This window comes from Monodon monoceros, unplaced genomic scaffold (genome assembly GCF_005190385.1).
Source record: "Monodon monoceros isolate NGI ecotype Baffin Bay Population unplaced genomic scaffold, NGI_Narwhal_1 Super_Scaffold_11, whole genome shotgun sequence".
NCBI classification, from domain to species: domain Eukaryota; kingdom Metazoa; phylum Chordata; class Mammalia; order Artiodactyla; family Monodontidae; genus Monodon; species Monodon monoceros.
The window spans coordinates 70098806-70115493 of record NW_021703767.1 but is presented as its reverse complement, the minus strand read 5'-3'; the positions used below and the strand labels follow the sequence as shown (position 1 = coordinate 70115493).

Genomic DNA, 16688 nt, shown 5'->3' with positions numbered 1-16688 from the left:
GGTGGGGTGTGGGCCCGTCCCACTGTCTGCAGCTGGCTTGCTTCGCCCGGCGTCCTCTGACCCTGGCTCCTGGTCATTGTCCTCAGCGCACCTGTCTGACGGTGTCTGCTGTGATACTGCTTCACTAATGCCGACTCCTGGTGTCTTGTTGCCAAGCAGACTCTCTCCAGGACCTAGGAAGCGGGGTCTCCTGCTCAGCCTCACGCGCTCCGGCTCCCACCCTGCGGGGGGGCGTCCCAAGATGTCACAGAGGGGAGGCCTTTTAGAATTAGTAAAGATCCCAAAGTGACAAGGATCTGTAGAACGTTTATTTTATTTTTTTTGCGGTACATGGGCCTCTCACTGTTGTGGCCTCTCCCGTTGTGGAACACAGGCTCTGGACGTGCAGGCTCAGCGGCCATGGCTCACGGGCCCAGCCGCTCCGCGGCATGTGGGATCTTCCCAGACCGGGGCACGAACCCGTGTCCCCTGCATCAGCAGGCGGACTCTCAACCACTGCGCCACCAGGGAAGCCCTCTGTAGAACGTTTAGAAAAAGATATTTTGAGTGTTCTCCAGAAGTATACATTATTACCTAAAGAGTACCCAGTAAAGCAGGTTATTGATTTTAAAAACCAGTTCTATTCCAACCCAAATAATAGAGTTAACAATACCCGTAGCTAAAAGTGGTTCCTAACTTGTTCTGAGTTTCAGAATGTTCTGAGGAGCCTTTTGAAAAAGAAAGATGTCTGGGCCAGAGGCGGTGGGTCAGTTTCTGGAGTGAGACCAGGCCTCTGTTGGTTCAGGGGAGAAGGACTTCACGATGGTGTTTGGTCAGGGCGTGCCACTACCTGTCTGCAGATTTCCACAGCGCCCTGCTTGGAGGGCCGTGCTGGATGATTCTCACCACATGGTGGCGGGGAGGGGATGGTGGAGTCACGCTGTACTCCCTGGGAGAATCACAGCGAGCAGTGTCCTTGCTTTCCTCACATCCCAGCCATGTAGGCTGCTAACAGGCATCTTTCCTCCATTGCCATCTGCCAGCGAGGTCCACCTTGCTGCCTGTTTCCATGGCAACCCATAAGCAGCTCGGGAGTTAGCAACACTCCTGTACATGCTTTGTTCAATAAGAAAAAGCCTGTCCATGTGTGTGGCAATGTTGCTTCTTTACAACCTCTGGACCGTGGACTGATTGTGAAAGACACAGCTGTGAGGACCACGCAGAGAGAAACTGGGGCAGAGGGAGGCTCAGGTGTGTCTGTGAGGAGATAGATATGCTGGAAGGGGGACACAAGAGTCATCTCTCCCTTCTCCAGCAGGGGAGGAAACACCTCTGAAGAAGGGCAGGCAGTTGCCAGGGCATCTCGACCACAGCGCCCCCTGAGTTCAGGGAGTCACGTCTAACCTGGCATAGAGGGAGGTGCCTGGTAAATTGTTGAATATTTTGTTGACTTTCAAAATGGAGACGGGAAGAGCATAGGATAGAAGTGAAAAGGGGAGAAAGAGAACCTTGTAACCTTGAGTGAACCTTTCTACCTTCCTGTGGAAGCCCTTTTCCTCTAGGAGGTAAAAAAGATGATGAATGTTAAAGAATCAAGCATGATGCCTGTCAAATGTTGGCACGCCTGAATACGCCCTTCCTGGGTAAAGTGAAGGGGCTTGCTGTCTCCGGGGCCTCTTCCTCCTCGGGCCGTTGGAGTGGCCCTCCGTGAGTGTGGGGAGGGGCTGGATTTGGCCCCAGTTCTTCACTGGGGACCTTGGAGGAACTGTGCTCAGGCCAGGCCCCTGGCTGATCAGGAGGCTGGTGCAGACAGCGGGAGGCCCAGATGCACCATGGCCACCACGTCCCCTCTCTTTCTCCTGCGCAGGCATCCTTTGAGGTGTCGGTGGAGGCCCGGAGCTGCCCGGGCAGACGCGCGCAGCCCGTGTTCACCCTGCGGCCCGTGGGATTCCGGGACAGCCTGGAGGTGGGGGTCGCCTACCACTGCGGGTGTAGCTGCAGCACGGGGCTGGAGCCGGACAGCGCCAGGTGCAGCGGCAACGGGACTTACGTCTGCGGCCTGTGTGAGTGCAACCCCAGCTACCTGGGCACCAGGTGCGAGTGCCAGGAAGGGGAGAGCCAGAGCGGGCACCAGAACCTGTGCCGAGAAGCGGAGGGCAAGCCCCTGTGCAGCGGACGTGGGCAGTGCAGCTGCAACCAGTGCGCCTGCTTCGAGAGCGAGTTTGGGAAGATCTATGGGCCCTTCTGCGAGTGCGACAACTTCTCCTGCGCCAGGAACAAAGGAGTCCTCTGCTCAGGTAGGCACCCCGCAAGCACTTTTGCTCTGAGCCAGGCACAGGCCTGGGTGCCATTTGGACATCCCCAAAGCATGCTTTATACTTACTGCCACAGTCCTCCTGGGAGAAGACGAGGGCAAACCTTGGGGGTGGGACCAGTGTGTCGAATGCAAAAGCAGGAGATGGCGCTGCTACGTGATGTGGACTCTCAGAGTTGGAGGGGTCGGCCGTGGGTCATCCAGGACTTAACCACACAGCATTCCTGACACACAGGTGATCAGCCTCTTCTTGATTGACCCTGGGGACAGGGAGCTCCCTGGGGCCAGAAGAGGTTATTCCCTTGTTAGACATCCCGTTCATCTCCTATGGCTGCTCTAATAAATGACCACAGACGTAGTGGCTTAAAACAGCACAAATGTATTCTATTCTAGTTCTGGATGTCAGAAGTCTGAAATGGATTGGCTAAAATCCAGGTGTTATTTGGCTAAAATCCAGGTGTCAGCAGGGCTACATTCCTTCTAGAAGCTCTAAGGGAGAATCTGTTCCCTGGCCCTTGCCAGCTTCTAGAAGCCATTTGCATCCCTTGGCTTGTAGCACCGTCCTCTGTTTTCGAAGCCAGCCGTGCAGCATCCTCAGATATGTCTCTGACTCTGACCTCTGCTTTGCTCTGATGCTCCTGCCTCTTCCTTATAAGGAGCCCTGCGATTTGCGTTGGACCCACGGGATAATCCAACGAGTCTCCCCATCTTAGGATCCTTGACTTAATCACATCTGCAGGGTCCCTCTTGCCATGTAAAGTAACGCTGATACGAATTCCAGGGATTAGGCCGTGCACATCTTTGAGGGCCATCGTTCTGCCTCGCATAGACATGAGTTGAAAGTTTCCTTTTATATCAAACAGAAGATTGTTTCTCAGTCACTTCTGCTCAGCGGTTCACATTTTAGGCTCCCTCTTCCGCATGACAAACTGTCAAACGTCTGAGAACTTCTTTATGTTTCTCTGTTCTCTTTTCTTATCCAGGCTACACACCAGGTCTCTTCCTTCTCTGAGGCTCTATCATTTTGTTAAGTGTCCCTCTCAGAATCGGGCGTGTTATTTGTCATCTGGGTGACGAGGGTTCAGCCCCGAGTTCAGCGAAACATTTGCTCCCTGTGACCTGAACGTTCCACTTCCATTAACACATCCTAACAACACTCACTTTTTCTTTTCTGTTAAACAATCACATCGTACCGTTGAACTTGGTTTTAACTTTACTATACCAGAAGTTGAAGATTTTTAGTATTTTGAATGAACTATAGCCAAGCCAAGTTTCTGTTGTGTCACGTCGGGGCACTTAAGCTTTTGAATCTAAGCATATAGGACTTTACATGGGTCCCAGTTAAATTACAGTTTGGCAGCTCCCATTCTGGGAGTTGCGCTCTGATGAGATACTGTAAAACCATGTCTCTAAAGGGTCATTCTGTCCGACACCATGCCACCTGCAAATCGAGTAAGCAGAACAATTTTAGGCAGGATGGTAGTTTCTTCTACTGCTGTGTATTCTGTTTCCAGGATTCCTTCTTTGTGAACGGTCTTCCAGTGGTAAAGTGTCGATTTAAAAGGCACTTAAGGGTGTGGCGGGGAAGATAAAGCGCAAACATGGGAAGCAAATCAGAACATATAAATGATCTGTCACTGCGGGAGGGGTAACCATCCCTCCATGGGAGAAACAAGTGCAGAGGGTTGCACAGATGAGCGTAGGCCCGTGAGGCCTCTGGGGGCAGAATGCATCATAAGACAAGTATGAGCACACCCATGGGTGCAACGGAACCAGCATGCTCACACTCGGAATTGCTCCAGAAAATGTCGGACGTATAACGTCATAGAAGAGTCAGCTAGCTGGCAAGAGTCAGGATTTGATGTGCTGATCAGACAACAGGGATCCACTCTTTCTGACAGATTGGGTGGTTCCAGGGGGTGGTTCTGTCTGGATTAGCAGGAAAAGTGCTTAGGATCAGGCAGGTCCGAGCCTAAATCCACCACCACCAGCACCACCACGTGCTACCTGTGTCACTTTGGGCACAGAGCTGTTGTGAGCAGTAAGAGAATGTGTCTAAGGCACATTGCCTTGCTGACCACTGGCTCCTTTAAGAGTCAGTGCCGCACACCTCTGGGAGCCACAGCTGCTGTCCAGTGTGCAGGCGGGGCCGCCTTCCCCGTGAGTCAGGGCTTTGCTGAGGACTTCGGGCACGGCGGGATGGATGGACTGCCTGTTCCCTTTAGCAGCCACCATAAATGCTCCAAGAAGCCTGGCTGTGTCTGTAATTGCCTTTCAGCCGTGAATTTTTTTTTTTTTTATTTAACATATTAGCAAGTATTATCACGGAGCTCCCTCCTTACCCCTCAGGTACCAGAAATAATCCTCTGATGTGTCTTCGTCCAGGAGGCTGCTTGTGTCTGTGTTGCCCGGGAGCCAGGGCTGCTAGGTCGGACAATCTGTGCAGATCTCATCCCCATGGTTTATCAGCCCTACTGCCTGGGTTGTCTTGGACTTTGGGTTTTCCTGTCTCTAAAAACACCCCAGCACTCCCTTGTTTCTGCATCACTTTGAGAATTGAAAGAGAAGACGTGGATAAAGGACCCAGCACGGTGGTTGGCAGGAAACAGGGCCCAGCACATGGGGGCTGCCTCCCCTCCTTCCCTCAGATGTCATGTGCCTCCGAAAATAATACAGCACAGAGCCTGGAGGTGTGGGGCGGGTGGTACATGAGGTGCGAGAGGCCTTAGTAAGGAAAACCGGTCATTTTGGAAATTGGAGTATTCTGTAGCTGAGTGAATACCCACAGGACCCACAGTCCTCCTGAGCTAGTCTTGCATTTCAGGCTCCTGCCAGATGCTGGGTGCTCGCTCCTCCCTTCGCTCCATCCAGCCCTGTCGTGTTGAGAGACTCTCTTGTGTCCCCAGGTGTGGAAACAGGAGGTTCAAGATGCCCTTGGCAGAAATAGAGACACAGATGTAGAGAACAAACATATGGACACCAAGGGGGGAAAGTGGCAGGGGTGGTGGTGGTGCTGTGATGAATTGGGAGATTGACATGTATACATTAATGTGTATAAAATAGATAACTAATAAGAACTGCTGTATAAAAAAATAAATAAAAATTTTTAAAAATGCCCTTGGGGCTCCCACATGTGCGGCGCTTTGAGTCACTAACTCCTCGGAATTGCTGAGCTGAGATGTCTTTCGTTCCCCCGAAGTTGGAAAGCTTGAAAAATACAGGGGGAGTTGATGGATGTGTGGTCAGTCTGAGCTGTCTGTCTCCTTCTTGGTGACCAGGATTAATCTGAACCATCTGGTGAACCAGACAAAGAACTTCTTTTACCCTCACTGGTTCACATGCATCCCTTCCTAAAGTGTGTTCTCAGTCAAGAGAATAACTCCAACTAGCTGTAGGATTATTCTTAGGTCTAGAATGTTCTCAGAGAAAGAAATTGTTCACCATTCCATCATTCATACTTTAAGAGGTTTTCCTTCTAAATTTTTTCTAAGTGTGTGTATGTATACAATTTTGTAGCTTCCTTTTTTTTCATATAATATTGTATCCTAAGAAGTGCCTGAAGTTGAATTACTTGAATACATCAGTAATTAGAACACTTGGCTGTCTTTCCACTGCATCCCCAGTTAGCCTCCTCCACCCCTTCACTGTGAAAGCAACAACTAGTTGAAGCTATCCAGGTCTTCCTGGAGACAGTAGTTTCTGGAATAAGGTCATGGTGGTGTGTGATCATCCAGGAAGGACGCCCAGCTCTGGGCAGGACTGATCCTCCTGGCCCGTCGATGTAGCACCCAGCTCCTTGTTCCTTGTCTCACAGATACTCCAGCATGTTCAGGAGGCAGCAGCGGGTGGGTGAGGGATCCGCCCCCAGTTCCTTGTTCCCGTGGTCAGCTTTGGGCTCCCTCTCCGGAATTTGGCCCGCTGGTTTTGAGCTCTTGGATCACTGTTACATTCGGGGTTTTTGTGGGGGAGAAGTCTTATTTCTCAACAATGACTCTGGTCTTGAAGATGCTGACTCGGAGACTCACAAGCAGCTGACCTCAGCGTTCTCTCAGTGTTTCTCAGCCCTTCCCCCTGCAGCTGGGCCCACGGTGGCTGCGTGGTTCTGGTCCATCTTCAGACGGGGGCTGAGGCAGAGCCAGGCCAGGACCAGTGGGGACATCCTGGAGAGAAGCTCCTCCAATTCTCTGTGGTCTTTCCGTCTGTAAGAGGCTCCGGTCCTTACCTCCAACCAAGAGACAGGACCGAGGGGACGGGCTAGAGATTAAAGGCTTGTGATACGTTATACATCATAAAAGTTAGTAGTGAAGCAAATCTGACTAAGGTCTGGAAGCAGTTGAACAACTTGGTTATTACTTTTGTGACACACTGTCATGGGAATGTGTGTGCAGCCAGGGCTGCAGTTTCTCCGTCTGGTTTGTAGAGGCAACATAACTTAGAGAGTGGTTCTGTCCGTAGACTATTCCTGTGTGTACAAAGGGAGCTATGGGGCCATTGTGAGGGCTTCTGTTCTTTTGAGTCTCATAAAGTGTTGACCCTTCAGAATCCCTCTGCTAATAGAACATGTGAAGAAGGACATGGTCTGTTTAGTTGTTTTCAGTGTAATTAAAGGTTACTGCTCAAACTTTATTGTTCTTTGTTGGTTTCTGTACCCAAACAGTGCATTTCCTGGGATTTGAGTTACTCCGTTATGGTAAACTGTTGAAATCAGTCGCAGCCCTGATGCTTCCAGCAGTCTCTGTACTTAAAATGCATGCACTGGCGTACATGGAATAATTTGCTAATAGTCTACTTCTTGGGTTTCATATATTGAGAACATTTACATCAAATAGAATATAGAATTTTGAACAGAACGCTTTTGGTTTTGTGACTGTGAGATCCCAAAAGTATACGTAAGTAAGGTCTCATATATTTTACTTCATCTAATAGGTTTTTTGGCCAGTTTGTCCATACAAATATATATGAATCCTGTAATATGTGGCAGGCAATTAGAGGTCAAGGGGCCACTGCAGAGTTTTCTCTCAGATGTAAAAAAAAAATATGGAGAGTGACACTAGTGGCATCATTCCTAGTGGCCAGAGCCGGCATCCAAACACAGGTTGCTGGTCTGGGCTGATGTTTTCCAGAAAGTATCACAAGGTTATGTTAAGCCTCTCCTGGTAAAAGCACCTCTGACATTAAGCCCTAGCTTTGGACTTCCTGATTCTTGCCAGGTGAAACACCTCCATGGCAACAGTTATCCAGATATGTTTATAAAAATACCTCTCACCCTATTCATACCGTTTTCTTCAGAAATGTAATTTTCACACTCACAGTAAGTATCCTGGTGGCCATCTCTGGGACTGTGGTCACAGCTCTACCTTCTGTCACTGCATTGCAATTTGCATATTTCATAAATGACTTATAGGACCTTCTGGAATGCGGCTCCATGACAAAGGCCTCAAAAAGTACCTTTTGAATGAACCAAGATTTGACATATTTAATTTCCCAAGAAGAAAGGGGCCTCTTGGTGGCATTGCTACCACTGTGTGCCTCAGGTGGGATGGCCTAGAAAATTCTTCACATCTTTTCGTGTATATTAGTCTGTAGTCAGTTTCTTGATGGTTTACCCGGATGCTATTTGCAAATACAAAGATGCATTATAGAGAAAGGTCTCCTCCCCCTCTAAAGAGTACCCTCATAGCAGTGTGCTTTATCTGGTAATATAGAAATCCTAATTATGCACATGACAGCAGAGACCAAGAGAGTCATCTTCCATTTTGGAGTACTCAGAATATGGTGGCTATGAGAACAGAATTTGATACAGTATTCTTCAGTAACTATGATTGTAAGGAATGATACACCCGTAATTAGTAAAGATACTTCCACAAAAGACCACTTAACAGGACCTTCGAGGACCAGTGCCTGTTCAAATCTGGATTCTAAACCTGGCATTCCCCCTTTCCACCTCTGACCTTGGACTCTTCACTTACCCTCTCTGACAAATTCTCTTATCTGTCAAATACCCCAGAGGGTTGTTGTAAGCATCAAATTGGATAATAACTGTAAAGCTCCTTGGACTCTGCCTCGCCACTCAGGGTGTGGAGTAAATGTTTTGAGCTGTCCTCCTCCTCCCTCCCTTCATGGAGGAAGATTTTCTTCCACAAAGATAAGCATCAGAGACATTCATGGCATCAGAAGAGGCTGGTTTCAGAAGTTCTCAATAGGCATCTATCTAATGGTCAGGAATTCTCTAAGAATGCCATCTGCATCCAGATATTGCTCAAGTTCATTTGAAAGGCAACAAGGTACCGAAATTTAGGGCTTAGTCACATAACAAAACAATGCACCTTTCAGACTGGCTGCATGAACCAGGTGAGCTGGGCTGCTCCGCTCTGGAGTCATCCAGCCTCTTGCAGCCTGAGGTTGGAGAAAGCTCTTTGGAAAAACTGTAGTGTAGTACGTGTCTGACCTTGGTGCAGCTGCAGATACTGGTCTGTCACTGAGGTCATTTTGTTTTAGGTAGAGTGCTGCATTCATGTCATTCAAGAGCTCACTGAGCATTCCTCATGTGCCAGGTTTTGTACTGGGTACCAGGGGTACAGAGTTGGAGTTGCTCACAGTATTGAATTAATTTCTAAATGTTTGTTGTCCCTAGAATTTTCCACTCCTCAGAAACTTTCTTCGATTGAGGAATGAGCATATGAACCACTTACTTCCACCATCCAGACTTGTGTGAGATCTTGAAAGATAAGAAGCATGTTGGCAAGCCATTTTGAGAACCTGCCTTGTTGCATGCGCTGAGCTCAGCTCTGGGAATGGAGTTTCCTTACTGCCCTTGCTCACTGCTCAGATCCTGATTCCAGAAACATCTTAAGCAACAATTTACCAGTGATTGTGAAAAATGGAGTAATCTGAGCACTGGCTTTCACCTCACCGCCCTTTTCTGTCTATTTAGAGAGGAAGTGTGCAGACAGGGGAGCTTGGGATGAGGACTGCTCATGCCTTTGAACTTCAGGCCTGATCCAAGGTCATGGAGTTTGGCTTGTGAAGGAAATAATGAAACTTTAAAAAAAAAAAAAAAAAGGAAAATCCTAGGAAAACCATGAGAAATGCCAAAGATAAGATGTTAGTCACGTATAGAATTGGGTGGCATTAACTTTTTGATACTGTAGAATAAATAACACATTAGAAAACTTTCCATTCTTAGTTAAATTGAAAAGGATGAGAGACCTCTGGTGACTGAAATAGTTATTCGTAAGGCTCCTTTGTTTCTATTTCTCGGGTGTTGAGCTGTCACTTAGAGTTTGGTCTTGATTTTGGAAACTGTGACATAACTGGTTATAGGACTCTGCTGCTCAGTGCTTTGGGTGGGGTGGGGTGGGATTGGATGGAGCCCTGTTTTCCTTTGGGGTAAGTGTTCCTGACTGTCAGAACACTGACCTAAGGACTCCACCCAGATCCAAACGCTCGCTGGTGTCTGGAAGTTGCTCTGAGTGAGTTCAGTCTGCCAGAAGTTTTGCATCTTCTTGTTAATGAAAGGAACTGGGGTGACATGCATCACAGCCAATCTACTGACACTGCGTTGTGGTGAAGGAAAGCACAGTGTTTATTGCAGGTGCCGAGCAAGGAGAATGGGCAGCTCATGCTCAAAAGACCCTAACTCCCTAAGGGCTTTCAGGGAAGAGTTTTTAAAGGCAGTGTTAGGGGTGAGGGTTGCAGAGTGCCTGATCAGCTTATGGGCATTCTTCTGATTGGCTTGTGTTGAGGTAACAGGGTGATATTTTGGGAAATCTCAGTTATCAGTTTTCTGCCTCCAACTGGTCTGGGGTCTGTGGTCTGGGGACTATGTGCTGGTGCTCAGCATGCAGTCAACTTCCTCTACCTGGGGAGGGGTTTAGTTTCTGCAAAACAACTCAAGGATATGGCTCAGGATGTCATCTATAGCCCTTGAGGAGGAGCTAAGGGTCCTTGACTTTGTTTTATGGCTAGACTATTATTTTGTCTTGCTTGACCACTTTCCTTTGTTGCTGCATTTTTTCACTTCTCTGATTAAATTTGCTCTTTGGAACTTGGGAAGCCTTGGGAGGTTAAAGCTTTTCTACAAACAAAGAGTTGGAGGACACAGGGCAGGGGGAAGGTCTGTCCCTGGAAGACCACACAGGGTCCTGCTCGGTTCCACTCTCTGCTGGACACCTTCCTGAGCCCTGCCCCTCAGCCCACAACCATCACCCCCAAAAGTCTTCATCAGATGGCCCACCGTCCTTAAGCTACAGGAATATACTTCCCAGGTTGGTATGTTATTTGACATCACATCATTGGCCTTTAGGCAAACATTGTAATAATAATGATAATAATCATAATAAATAGAATCTATTTTAACACACTCTTTTAGTGTATTGAGATGTTTTTCCTTGGAAACACACTGAGGCTAATTTGTTAGTATTTTGTGCTCTTCATGAGCAAGCACAAAATTGTGGGATTATTTGCATCTTCTGCCTTTTCTACCACCACCAGTCACACGCAGTGGGTCAACTGTCTGTTACCTGCATTGGCTGTTTACATAGTGGGAAACTGAGGCCCAGAACCTGGACTTAAAGCACCTTGAGATTCTTGATTATAGATTCAGACGAGGAGAACCTTGTAAGTAAATAGTTACCTCATCTCCACCAGATTTTACTCATTTGGATTAGCTTGAGACCCTTCCCAAATCTCTTTAATACCAGCTCAGCCCTTCCTGCCACCACTGAAGCATTTAGCCCACATTTTCCAAGTCTTACCTCATAAGTGCTCTTTTATTCTGGTCAAAAATTTTAGGAAACTTTTAGTCTCTGTTTTGCTAAGTGAGTTTTCTCTGGGTTACATAAGGATAGATCAGACACAGCAGACCAGGCCGAAGGACACACGCAGAGCAAGAGACCAGCCGAAGTACCCGTCCCTTCATGACTATTATTTGATGAAAGGCACAGAGTGTTCCTCTTAGTAGTCAGTGGGTGTCTGGCTGTTGTTATTGATTAGGCTGCACCCACTTTCCTTAAATGAGCCTTTGTTAGCCTCTTCTAATGTATAAAACACTCTTGGCATGCATGATCTCATTTGGTGGTTATTCCTCTACCAGGAGACTGAGGTGGCTGTTACTGATCAGCCGTGCGTGGTGGAGGCTGTGGCTGAGAAGACTGGCATGTTGGCCATGCTCCCCGCTGGTGGTTGGCCCAAAGCCTTGGCCTAAGAAAAGCTCACCTACCCTAACCCTCAGGGGATGCTCTTCTCTGGGCGGCTGCTTCCTGCCATCTCCTGGCTTGGCTGGGCTCCCGGCAGCCAAGCTTCAGCGTGGCCCACTCATGTGACGTTCCAGACCAGCTGTGTCCATTGAGAGTGCTGCTTCAGGTTCTGAACAGTGGCCAACCGAGGGTGGGATATGGCAACTGTTAACCAACTACAGCAACATGAGAGTTTTCCAGGTTGAAAATAGTAGCCCTCTCATCCTGTTGCAGTGACCAGGGGAAAGGGGAGTGAGTTCATGTCTCCCCAGATGCTGTTGGCATTTCCCCAGAAGTGCCTGCCAGCGTTCTTAGGGTCCTGTGAGGACTATGGTTCATCACACTCCTTTGAAACTGGAAAGGTGAGTTTATTAAGGAACTCAGGATTTTCCATCTTCCCTCCGTTGCCTTAATCTCCCTGTGATGGATAGAGTCGGGCCAGACACCAAATCCTTCCCTTGGTGCCCTCGTGTGGAATGCAGTAGTAATTAGGGGGACGTGGCAGCTGGGCATCGGCATCGAGAAACCAGGTGCTAAGACCAGAAAGGCAAAGATATCCTTTGACAGAGCTCTGTTGCCTTTGACAGTGGAGTCTTGGCTTTCTAGCCAGAGCTATCATCTCAAAGTATTCTTGAGGTTTGGGGAAGCTTAGCTTAAAGCAGCATCACCTCATTTGCTTAGTAGTGGTCATATTTTGCTGATCAGATACAGAATGCAACGTGCAGTTCAGCAGATGAAGGCAAAGGGTAAGGGGCTTGTCAGGGCATCACCTGTCTGGAAGCGCCTTCAGTTGAGCTTGTCAGGCCTGGTTCATTGACACTAAGCCAAGGGCAGAGGAGCAGCGAGCCCTGAGACTGAGGATACATCATTGTTCACGTCTCTGAAGAGCGTTTTGCTGGAGAAATCTGAACAGTATGCAAGAACATGATCGGGTGCAAAGCCTGTGACTTCTGTTCAACCGTGACCATGGTTGCCACAGGAAAGAGAATTCCGAGTCTTTATTTCTCGTGTCATCCTCAGGTCTCTGGGTTCCTTGGGCATTTGTTAAGAATTTGAAATATCTCAAGAATCACATTTAAGTTTATAAGCATCAATAATACTTCATTCCTTTTCTAATTTCCAGCATCGGGTATCTTCCCCAGGACTTCAGGCTCGTCCTGATGTCATTCACAGCCTCCACCAGTCAACAACACGTTCTTAGCATCTACCGTGTGCCCGACACCATGCTAGGCGTCAGGCAAACAAAAATAAAACACCGTCTTTGATTTTGTATGGGTTTGCCAGCCAGTGAGATGAGGCAAATGCGTAAACAAATATATCCGTGTGATAAGTGATTGTGTATCTATACTCTCCCTGTTAACCAAGTCTTCTGGTCAGGTTTAGAACATGCCAGGACTCTCCAGTCTTAAAAAAAAAAAAACAAAAAAAAAGGAAGAAAAAGAACAGAAAAAGAGAAACCCTTACCCTCCCCGCCGCCCCCCTGCAAGCTCCTCTTTCCTCCATATTCACAGCCGTATTCCTCAAAACATTTGTCTATACCCACTGACCTCATGTATCACCTCCCAGGCAGCCTTCATCATAGTCCAATTTGGATTCAGGCCCATGATTCCACCAAAACAGGTCTTCCAGGTCCTGAATGGCTGTGTCCTGCTGCATCTTAGGCTTGTTTGGCTCTCATCTTACTTGACTGTTGAGTGACAGCTGACGTTGTTGACCACGCCCACCTGGAAAACTCTCTCCCCACTGTCAGTCGAAACCGTAGGCTCTTTTGTGGGATCCTTCTCCTCTGGCAGTCCATTCAGTGCTGAGATTGTCCAAGGCACAGCTTAGACGTCTTCTCCCCCAGAGTCTCTCTCAGGAATCTCATTGTGCCCACACCTTCAGTTACCCTTGTGTTGCTCCCAGGCTCCCTTTAGCTCCACTTGGATGTCTTAAATGAACCTCGGTCTCAGGATGTCTCAGACTGATTTCATGATCTTCCTCTCAGCTGTCGTCCTCTCCTGATTTTCCTTGTCTCCACCTTTCATCCAGCTGTACGAGCCAGAAACCCAGGAATTATCCTTTTTCCTACCTTCTCCTCAACTCCTACGTTCCATCTGCCAGCCTTGGGGATGGATCTGTTGCACATTTTTAAACTATAAAACACCCTAGGTCACCTTGAACATTTATCCTATGTGTTGTTTTAATTTTTATCACTGAGTCATGCCTGGATTATACTGGAGAGGCAGTACGCATAGTGGTTAGGAATATGGGTTCCAAACAAATGTAGTTCAAATCCCAGCTCTGACACCTGCCTGCTGTGTGACTTTGGATAAATTACTTGGCTTCTCTGTGCCTCGTTTTCCATATTTTAAAAAATTAGGATAATATTCGTACCACCATATAGGGCGATTGGGACTACTAATGAGAAAATCCAAGTAAAGTGCTTAGAACAATGCCTATCCTATTGTAAGTCTTGTCCACTCACCTCATATTTCTTTGAAATTCGTCTTCTCCCCATCTGTGCTACCACCATCCAAGTTCATCTGCTCCCCATGCTGCAGCCAAAGTAATTGTTTCAAAACAAAAATATGCTAAAGTTCAGCGTGTTTGAGAGGCTTGGAGTGGTTTGAAATGACCAGAACCTGGGGTGCCTGGGGGCGCAGGGGCAAGTGAAGAGATGTGAGAGGTAGGCCTCCTAACAGGCTTGTATGTTGGGCACAAAGTTTACATGTGGAAGCTGTGCTTTTGGCGGTGAGGAGCCGTTGAAGGATTTTAAGCAAAAGAGTGTCATCACATAATTTACATTTTAGGAAAATGATGGAGGAGGCCATGTGGACACTAACTTGGGGAAGGGGCAGACCGTAGCAGGAGTACTCAACCAGGAGAACGCTGCAGCGTCCAGCTGAGGCTCTCATTTTCCCTCTAGTGATGGGAGTTTATTGTCAGGACGTTTGGGACTACAGGATAAATTCAAACTCCTCAATCTAGCCCTAAGGTCTTCTTTCCTCCACAGTCATCCTCCCTCCCTTTTTCCCTTCCTTCCTTCCCTCCCTTCCTTCTGTCTTTTTATATACGTACACACTTACAAACACACATGCATACAAACAGGCCCATGTCTACCCCCCGGGTACCCATTCTCGTCAAACTCTCCTTTTCAAATACTTCCCTTCCAAGCTGTGCACTCTGTGTATTCATCCTCACAATCGAATGCATCCTGGGTTTTGCACCCAAAATGCCTTCTCTCCTCTACTATTCCATAACCTGTAGCTTAAGCCGGAGTCTGTACCAGGCTCTCCAGATTTCTCCTGCTCTGACCGAGAACAGCAAATGTCAGCGGTGGAGGAATGGTAGAGCTCACGTAGTTACCGCCCTTACTTTACAGATAGGAAAATGGAGGCCAAGAGTGATTTAATGATCAGTGATTAAAAGAGCTAGCCTTGGGGATGGATCTGTTGCATATTTTTAAACTATAAAACACCCTGGGTCACCTTGAACATTTATCCTACGTGTTGTGTTAATTTTTATCACTTAGTCATGCCTAGATTATACTGGAGAGGCAGTACACATAGTGGTTAGGAATATGGGCTCCAGAGACAAACAAATGTGGTTCGAATCCCAGCCCTGACACCTGCCTGCTGTGTGACTTTGGATAAATTACTTGGCTGCTCTGTGCCTCATTTTCTATATTTGCAAAAATGAGGGTAATAATCGTACCACCATGTAGGGCGATTGGGACTACTAATGAGAAAATCCAAGTAAAGTGCTTAGAACAGTGCCTGTCCTGTTGTAAGTGCTCCATCAAGTTTCTCTATTAAGAGATTTTAATGACTTGATTTCTCAGTGAAATTAGAAATTTCTTGAAACCATACATTTCTTTATTGCACATTTACAAAGAATTCCCCCAATCCCATTAGGTAGACAAACCACCATCCCTCTTTTATTGATGAAGAAAGTGGACTGCTGTCCAGAGCCAGCAAGTAGCTAGGTGAGGCTGCACGGTAGCTCCCGTCCAGAAGACGCGTCCCCAGCCGAGGGCTTCCAAGTAGTGACAAGGGTGAGACCGAGTTGGTCTGAGGAGACTCTGTGAGAGCTGCCTTCCGGGGTTGGTGATGAGCGAGGAGAGCTGTGCTGTCTTTGAGAGGAGCAGCCCTTAGTTGGCAAGTTCTCCCGTCAGTAACTCATCCTTGGCAAGAACAGACTGTGTTTACAGGCTCGGGAAGCCTGTGGTGAGAAGGACACAACCTTTCAAGAGTGACTTCTCTCTTGACCCTGGAGGTTTATTTAGTTTCTGCTGAGGTGCCCAGAGTCAGGCTAAGATCCCTCATGAGGGAACTGGGTAGAAGTCCTGTGCATTTCCAGAATCTCTGTTCTCTACTTTTTCTGGCACCAAAGCCAGTGCATGGAAGGGAACACTGAGACAGTGGGAGGGGCGCGTTCCCACGGGGACCAGACCCGGGGACACTGAGAACACCCGGCCCGTTATGTAACCCTCACTTGCTTGTCAGCCAGGTACCAGAAAGAAGGCCTCTTAGGAGGGATTTCCCCTTCCCAGTCCAAAGCCCCGACACAGAGGCCGGGCGCTCTAGAAGCGTTGTGTGTGCGTTTGGCCACAGGTCAGCCCACCCTTGGCTGTGGTTCCCCATGGAGATTGTGTGAGTGCCCAGGACGTCTACGTTCACAGGCTCTCGGGGAGCAGCTCCCAACCCCAACCTGATGCTAAGGAGGGCGGGGCCGTGTGCCTCCTCTGGCTCAGCAGCGTCTTGGGACCCCTGACACAGACACCGGTGGCTGGAGGCACAGAAAGCTCTGGTTGGTTTTCCTGCCCTTTTTAAGACGGCTGTTAGTTCCAGGAGCGGGGCCCAGGCTGTCACCCAGAGGTGTCCACGTCGCAGACAAGACCTGGCTTCCGAGGCAGGGAACTCACCCAAATGAGCAGAGGCTTTCCAGCCCACAGCGATTCCTTTTCTTTTTTCTCTTAACCACTTCCTGTTTACCCGCTGCCTGTCCTGAGAAGAGGGGAGAGAGGAGGGGAAGACGATGGGCAGACAGAGGGCTGTGGGAGGAGGGATGCTGGGGCTGTGGGAGGAGGAGGGTGCTGGGGCTGTGGGAGGAGGGGGATGCTGGGACTGTGGGAGGAGGGGTGCTGGGACTGTGGGAGGAGGGGGATGCTGGGGCTG

General features: G+C 48.3%; 1 protein-coding gene across 2 annotated transcripts in view; it reads left to right on the top strand.

Moving 5' to 3' along the window:
• The window catches only part of ITGB5 (integrin subunit beta 5), a 110156-nt gene that overhangs the window by 76957 nt on the left and 16511 nt on the right, over positions 1-16688 (top strand). For both annotated transcript variants that reach the window (XM_029213845.1, XM_029213846.1), the window contains exon 10: positions 1847-2276. In XM_029213845.1, the coding sequence (XP_029069678.1) occupies positions 1847-2276 (430 nt within the window). The remainder of the gene's footprint in view (positions 1-1846; positions 2277-16688) is intronic.